The sequence below is a fragment of the Diaphorina citri genome, unplaced genomic scaffold (genome assembly GCF_000475195.1).
Source record: "Diaphorina citri unplaced genomic scaffold, Diaci psyllid genome assembly version 1.1 scaffold745, whole genome shotgun sequence".
NCBI lineage: Eukaryota > Metazoa > Arthropoda > Insecta > Hemiptera > Psyllidae > Diaphorina > Diaphorina citri.
In genome coordinates this window covers 105414-113790 of record NW_007378178.1, presented here as the reverse complement: position 1 = coordinate 113790, position 8377 = coordinate 105414, and the positions used below count along the sequence as shown (strand labels likewise).

Sequence of the window (8377 nt, the reverse complement as noted above, 5' to 3'; positions counted from 1 at the left end):
AACAAGTACCGTTAATTTCCAGTCACCTTGTTTGTAAACTTTCCCCCTGTCGCCATTTCTTTTCTGTCATTTGTTGAATAGATCAAGTCGTTCACGCTTTGAATGGGTCATTGATAAGTCAAATTTTAGGCAAATTGTATCGTTTAATATTACTTACATATCCCCCTTTTGCCCTGTCTATTTTGTTTTTTCTAATATTTCTATTCACATTATGTAATTATTATTATGTAAATATAATTTATAATATATTTATCGTACATTGTAATGCAATGAATAAAATGTATATTATGGTTTTATAAGTTTCATTGGAGGATTTTCACATTTCCTCTTCCTCTTTGTAAATAATTTTATTAATCCCGTGATTGTACCTTTCCCCACATGAAAAATGTGAGGAAAACAAAACATAAAGTCACTACTAAAAAATAACATTAAATTCCAACAAAATAAGCACCAATATTTATTCTCATCTTCGTGTTTTGAACACCAACAGTAACAAATTACAACAATAATGTGGATATATCTCAAAACTATTACTTGTACAATATACCTACAAGTTTTAATCATTTCCCTCGAATACTTCATCGTAATCTTCCTCAGTTATGTCTCAATCACTATCCTCGAATACTTCATCATAATCTTCCTCAGTTATGTCTCAATCACTGTCCTCGAATACATCATCGTAATCTTCCTCAGTTATGTCTCTATCATTGTCCTCAAATATTTCATCGTAATCTTCCTCAATTATGTCTCAATCACCATCCTCGAATACTTAATCCATAATCTTCCTCAGTTATATCTCAATCACTGTCCTCAAATACTTCATCGTAATCTTCCTCAGTTATGTCTCAATCACTGTCCTTGAATACTTCATCGTAATCTTCCTCAGTTATGTCTCAATCACTGTCCTCAAATACTTAATCTATAATCTTCCTCAGTTATATCTCAATCATTGTCCTCGAATACTTCATCGTATTCTTCCTCAGTTAGATCTCAATCATTGTCCTCGAATACTTCATCGTAATCTTCCTCAGTTATGTTTCAATCACTGTCCTCGAATACTTCATCGTAATCTTCCTCAGTTATGTCTCAATCACTGTCCTCGAATACTTCATTGTAATCTTCCTCAGTTATGTCTCAATCACTGTCCTCGAATACTTCATCGTAATCTTCCTCAGTTATGTCTCAATCACTGTCCTCGAATACTTCATCGTAATCTTCCTCAGTTATGTCTCAATCACTGTCCTCAAATACTTCATCGTAATCTTCCTCAGTTATGTCTCAATCACTGTCCTCAAATACTTCATCGTAATCTTCCTCAGTTATATCTCGAATGGAACAAGTAGCGGCATACTCCGAATAGAGGACAAGCTCCGCAGATTGGACAGCTGTAACATAACATAATCAGACATTAACATAATCAGCTGTAACATAACATAATCAGACATTAACATAATCAACTGTAACATAATCAAACATTAAAGGCCCGTTTCCACTTGTGAGTTTCAGCCGATTTTTTTTCCCCCGAATGTCCTGTAGGCAATGTAATTTTGAGTGTTCCGACTACACACGACATGTTTTTTTTCCCTCCGAACGACACAAAATGTCCTTGTAGGCAATGTCATTTAAATGAGTGTTCCCACTACTCACGACACGTTTTTTTTTTTCCTGAACGACACGGAGGAATGGGCCTTATCTACGCAGGAAAATGACCTGATAGTCAATTCCCAGCATTTGATACCAACCAACCATAAAACACTTACCGGCGTTGAATTGAGTATCCACACAGATTTGATTTCTATTCTTGAGTCCAACGATCATCTGAGTCAAACGTTTCATGTGCTCTACACTGACCGTCTGTACAAACACAAAATAGAGGTAAAAATGAGGGGGGAGAAAGAGAAAGAAAAAATACCGATTAAATATAAATAACAAAATTATGAATAGATTGCCTAAAAAATACTTCCAAATGAATATAGAAGGAACCAGAAAGCAAGGTAGACCACGACTGAGATGGAATGATCAAATCAACAAAGATATCATCAAAAGAAATCAAAATCCCAGTCTCATTGAAAACCAACAAAAATTTAATGATAGAACTTGGTGGAGAGGTTTTGTGAATAGTCGACCTGTTCCAGCAAACAGAACGACTTAGGATATGTACGTATGTAACAAAATTATGAATTTCAAGGGAAGAAAAATTTCTCCAGTGGGTTCGATTACCGGCCTAAGACAGGATGGGAGAAAGCCAGCCTTTGCCGGCGACGAACCTTATCTGTTAGGATAAAATTCATCCCGGGCAGGAATCGAACCCGCAGCTTAGCGCTTACAAGGCAGACGCGCTATCCTCCAATCTAACAAGCTCCAAGCTAACAAGGCTGGCTTTTTTTTTTAAATAATAATAAAAAAAAAATACCATAGTTTTGGAGTCCTTTGAGATCGTGCCCGTATTTCTCACAAGTTCATCTATATCTTCTTTCTGCCTGCACGGTCTATATTTATACTTGAACTCTGACGGTACGTTCCTGTCTCCGAAAAAGTCTTCTGTCGGTTTGGTTGAACCTGTTTTATTGGACTTGGATCCATTGCCGAGAATGTCGACATCATCATCATCATCATCATCATCATCAAGAGAATCTGGGGGTAAAAAAGTGGGTTACTTTTAACTGATATGTATTACTTTAAGTTTAGTGTCGCCCCGAAAGCGAAGAGAGAAGGAAGACGGGGAAGGAGAAAGCCAGCCGTTCCGAGAACGAACCTTATAGCTTTAGGATAAAATCCGCCCCGGGCGGGATTCACACCTACGACCTAGCGCTTACGTCTTGTAAGCGCTACCTTCCCAGCTAAGTAAGCTGGTCCTTCTGCTTAAAACACAGATCCCAGCTAAGTAGGCCGGTCCTTCTGCTTAAAACACAGAATAGCTTAAATAACCAGGTGCAAACGGTTATTTGGGGGCACACGCATCAAAGGAAACTCGCAGTAATTCCTCGCTTCGTGTGACCGTGTCATATATTGCCGAAGCTGACAGTGAATGGTTCCCCCATTGAGAGCGGCAGTGAGGTGACTGGTACAGTAGGCGACTGTCTCAGTTTCGACGTTAAACTGCGGAACTGTCTATCTCACACACTATCGGATCTGACCCTGGTACTGAGTCTGTTTCAAGATCATTTAAACGGGGTGGTCGATCATCAGATGGACAGCAAGGCGACAGCTGTAGGCACTACGCAGGCTTCCATATCCACAGTAAGTCGTGCTCTAAGACCGCTTTTACGGAGTTGACTTCAATTCTGGATTGAACTGGGTATTAAGTATAGCTCAATCCTAGATTGATTTCAATTCTGATATATGGTAAACCCCGCCTAGTTAGCTTGGAGGGTAGCGCGTCTACCTTGTAAGCGCTAGGTCGCGGGATCGATTCCCGCCTGGACGGATTTTATACTGACCGGATAAGGTTCGTTCTCGAAACGGCTGGCTGTTTCCTATCTTGTCTTCCTTCTCTCTTCGCTTTCGGGACGAGAAGACCTTAGCAGTCAGTGTTCCCTTTATCAAACTTTTTTTTTTTTTTTTAATAGTAGGTAATTGTATTTTATTTGCATCAAGTATAAATTATAATATTCCAAGGGAAATAAAAAGATAACTTGAATAAACTGTGTCTCTCTTTCTTCTCGCCCTCAGGTTGAAGAGAACGAAGCGGTGGGCCATGCTGTAGGCTTTCTCTTCTTCTATCCAGGACTGTACAAGCTGAGTGTACAATGCATACCCAAGTCCGAACCAGATCACACTTGGAAACTGGTTCCCCCACTGGAAATACATGTCACTTAGTAAACATGTTGGAGCTGAACAAATAAATCTGCTTTGAATCAGGTCCAAAGGACCAAAAGAAATTAACTTGATAGCAAGAAATGTGGGTTTGATCCGACCCGAAGGACAGGAATTCGTCAGAGCTTAATCATACTTTACGAACCAGTAATGAGTGTTGATTTTATCACATTTAACTCGCGCCTAAGTGGAATTTTATCACTCATCCGTTTTATTCGTCCGTTTATCGAGAAAAAAAAAAAAAAAAAAAAAAATCATTCAGTAGCTATTTAGAAGAACGCATGACTTCAGGAATTCTTCAGAGCTCAATCATACTTTACGAACCAGTAATGAGTGTTGATTTTATCACATTTAACTCGCGCCTTAGTGGAATTTTATCACTCATCCGTTTTATTCGTACGTTTATCGACATTTTCGGTGGACAATCTTGTTTTTGAAGACCTAAAGGCCAAAAGAGATTAAATTTCGTCTACTCAAACGTGTTGGTATGTGCATCGGTTGAAAGGTACAAGCGTTATAGACCTGCGTCAAATGTACCATCGAAAAGGACTGAATACTCATTCATCATGTCAGACAAAATCTCTGGGTGCACTCACACGCAAAACCCCCCTAAACGCAAACCATCCAAGCTCATGCTTCTCTATTTCAACCTGCGTACCAATCTGATAACACTGGTAGTACTCGCGATGGCGCTGTGCTTTCTCCTGTGGGTGCTTCACGAGTTGTACGTCTATGTGCACCTGTGTGAAGAGAGCCTTGTGTTTTATGATGATGGGCGTGAAGTTGGCAATGTGTCTTATGATGAGCTACTAACGAGAACGGCGAGGGAACCATTATTAAAAAAAAAAAAAAAAAAAAAATAGAATGGCTAGCCTAGTTAGCTTGGAGGGTAGCGCGTCTGCCTTGTAACCGCTAGGTCGCGGGTTCGATTCCCGTCCGGGGCAGATTTTATCCTAAACAGACAAGGTTTGTGCTACGAAATAAAAACGGCGGTGGAACACTCATAAAGAAAACATATAAAATAAATCTATATTCTGTTACCTTCCATCAAATCAGCACTGGGTTGCCGGGACTCCTTATTCGGTTTCGATTTACGGTTGCAGCTCAACCTATTATTCCGTGCGTGTATCTTAGCTTTGAGTTCCTCATAGCTGATATTAGCTGCCAGAGATCCCCGGGCCACCCTGTCCACGGTGTCAGCTATACCATTGGAACTTGACTTGCTTGCACTGCTTGTGGAACCACGTCTGTTAGGTCCCAAGTCATTGGAATCGCGTCTGTTAGATCCTAAGTTACTGGAATTGCGTCTGTTGTGTCCAAGGTCATTAGAATCATATCTCTTAAATCCTAAGTTACTGGAACTACGTCTGTGAATTCCAAGGTCATTAGAATCGCGTCTCTTATGCCTAAGGTCATTAGAATCGCGCCTTTTAGATCTTAAATCACTAGAATCGCGTCTGTTCAGTTCAAAGTCATTAGAATGGCGTCTATTAGATTCAAAGTCACTAGAATCACTTCTGTCTAGGTCACTAAGGATAATAGTATCGCTGGAGGATTCCATGAGATCGCTGATTGGGTTGTTATAGTCGTCTGATTGGGTAGTCGTGCTAATACGCATGGTGTCTTCAATAGGTACAAACCCGGAGTCCACGCTACTCGACTGGGTTGCTAGCTTTGAACTGAAAACAAAGGACACGAGAAATTAGGCAACGCCGTGATTGGTAATAATCATAATAGACTCTTGAGTGGAAGGTAACCACTAGGTGAGGTTAACGCCGGAGGCGTTCTCTACCACCTAACCCTTAGAGCTCCATTACTTGAGTGGAAGGTAACCACTAGGCGAGGTTAACGCCGGAGGCGTTTTCTACCACCTAACCCTTAGAGCTCCATTATTAGGATAGACTCTTGAGTGGAAGGTAACCACTAGGCGAGGTTAACGCCGGAGGCGTTTTCTACCACCTAACCCTTAGAGCTCCATTATTATGGGGTCAAAATCTCAAATAAATGAGGATAAAATTCCATGCCTCGGCTGGGATCGAACCCACGCCCTCCTGTTTACCAGGCGAGCGTCTTGACCACTACGCTACCGAGGCAGGTAATTTTGGTAATTTTTGGTATTCATGATCTGCAAAATGTTCACGATACCTGCTTAAAACACTACGCTAAATTTTATGACTTGACTTAGACTCGAACCACCAACCTCCAGATCCGAAGTCCACCGCGCTAACCACTACACCACTGAGGTTGGTCCTCATGGCTTAGTACAGGCGAAATCACGCCAAAAGAGGGGAAATTAAACATATACCGTTGAAGAATAGAGTGTCCTTAAAGACATGTGATGTCTTTCAGTCCACTCAGCCCCCTCTTTAGTATGATTCCGATATTTTTTTTTTTTTGCAACTTTCAACAGTTAACTAAAAACTCCAAGGGTGTGTCAACAAATAGTCGATCGACGAGGTAAACCCATGTTGTCGAGGCAGTGTGGACGTGTCACTCGACATCCATCGATGGCCGGTCGACTATGTGTGAACATAGCTTAAAAAGATAAAAACTAAAACTGATCTTTCAGTATCTTACCTAGCCGACGCGCCCTTGTTATTCTTAACGAGCTTGATCATCCTCTTCTTCTGCCTGATCAGTGGTACACTCAAGCTGGTCAGGACTATACTAGGGATCACAATCTTCACCTTACTCACATCCACATACTTGGACACATCAGGCATGCGAGATTCTTTCTTTTCCGGTGTTTTCCGTGAGTTCCTCCACGCTAGATATTCACCCACAGAAATATCCCGGGAATGTTTTCTCAGTTCGAACAACTGGGAGCTGTACTTCTGGTGCAGGAACAGTCTCTTTCTAAGTTTTGGTCAGGACTATACTAGGGATCACAATCTTCACCTTACTCACATCCACATACTTGGACACATCAGGCATGCGAGATTCTTTCTTTTCGGGCGTTTTCCGTGAGGTCCTCCAAGCTAGATATTCACCCATAGAAATATCCCGGGAATGTTTTCTCAGTTCGAACAACTGGGAGCTGTACTTCTGGTGCAGGAACAGTCTCTTTCTGAGTTTCAAAGACGTTGCGGACTTTCCGTGCTTTTGTCTTTGGATAGGTTTGACCCTTTCTTCCTTTTGGTCCTTTTCTTCTTGTTGTCTTTGGATGGGTTTAATTATTTCTTCGTTTTCTTCGACAATTTTCTCGTGTTTGTCACCTTTTTCTTTGTCAATTTCTGTATCTTTAATGTCCTGTGTACTAACTTTTCTATCTGTGTCCTCAATATTGCCACTTTCCTTGACTTGATTACTAGAATCTTCAACGTCACTGACTTGTTTAACATTGTCGGCATCGGTTTTTACTTGACCAGGAGCTTTCTCGACCTCTTTGTTTTCCCTGTACACCTCGGTGTCTTTCTGTTCTACACTAGACAATGTCTTATGATCCCGTTTGCCCAGGATGGGCGGAATTTTGTTGGTTTCATCCCACTCAGAAGTTTCTTGAGTGCTCGCCAGGATGTTTTCAATGAATTGATCTATGTCGTCACAGCTTGGTTTCTTGGTCGGCGAGACTTTGAGATCATTGGACTTGTCTTTCGTTTCTGTGACAATCCCATCAGTACCTACTTTCTCCAAGTCACTTGTAATATTTGCGGCGTCTTTGTCTACTTTTCCAGATTCTTTGGTAAGTTTGTCATTCAATTTTTCATCTTGAGTGCTCGCCAGGATGTTTTCAATGAATTGATCTATGTCGTCACAGCTTGGTTTCTTGGTCGGCGAGACTTTGAGATCATTGGCTTTGTCTTTCGTTTCTGTGACAATCCCATCAGTACCTACTTTCTCCAAGTCACTTGTAATATTTGCGGCTTCTTTGTCTACTTTTCCAGATTCTTTGGTAAGTTTGTCATTCAATTTTTCGTTTTCTTTAGAGTCTTTAATTTTTCGTGTTCTTCGTTTTCTCTGATTAATAACACAGACAAAGTCTACACTACTATCTCCTAGTTTATTCATATCTACATTATTTTCGGGTACTGTACCGTAGGTAGCTAAAGTATTATCACACGAACTCTTCGCTTTCCGCTTTCTAGGTTTCACGGGGCGTTTCTTAGATGAATCTCCAATATTCCTTTCATTCTGTATGTATTCTATTTTTTTCATTTCATTCTGAATCTTTTTTGTTCCTTTCTTCAATTTCCCAGATGACCCTTCATTCTCATTTTGTATCGTTTCTATTCCTGTCTTCAATTTCCCAGATGAACCTTCATTCTCATTTTGTATCGTTTCTATTCCTGTCTTCAATTTCCCAGATGAACCTTCATTCTCATTTTGTATCGTTTCTATTCCTGTCTTCAATTTCCCAGATGAACCTTCATTCTCATTTTGTATCGTTTCTATTCCTGTCTTCAATTTCCCAGATGAACCTTCATTCTCATTTTGTATCGTTTCTATTCCTGTCTTCAATTTCCCAGATGAACCTTCATTCTCATTTTGTATCGTTTCTATTCCTGTCTTCAATTTCCCAGATGAACCTTCATTCTCATTTTGTATCGTTTCTATTCCTTTC

At 40.4% G+C, this 8377-nt stretch overlaps 1 protein-coding gene across 1 annotated transcript in view; it reads right to left on the bottom strand.

The window, feature by feature from the left end:
• Positions 1-433: 433 nt before the first annotated feature.
• LOC103511725 (pinin-like) overlaps positions 434-8377 on the bottom strand; it is a 15686-nt gene continuing 7742 nt past the window's right edge. The window contains exons 2-7 of the mRNA XM_008476462.3: positions 6889-7062; positions 6394-6677; positions 4858-5495; positions 2414-2634; positions 1761-1854; positions 434-1385 (exon numbers count right to left, since the gene is read on the bottom strand). Of these exons, the coding sequence (XP_008474684.2) occupies positions 1279-1385; positions 1761-1854; positions 2414-2634; positions 4858-5495; positions 6394-6677; positions 6889-7062 (1518 nt within the window). The 3' untranslated portion in view covers positions 434-1278. The remainder of the gene's footprint in view (positions 1386-1760; positions 1855-2413; positions 2635-4857; positions 5496-6393; positions 6678-6888; positions 7063-8377) is intronic.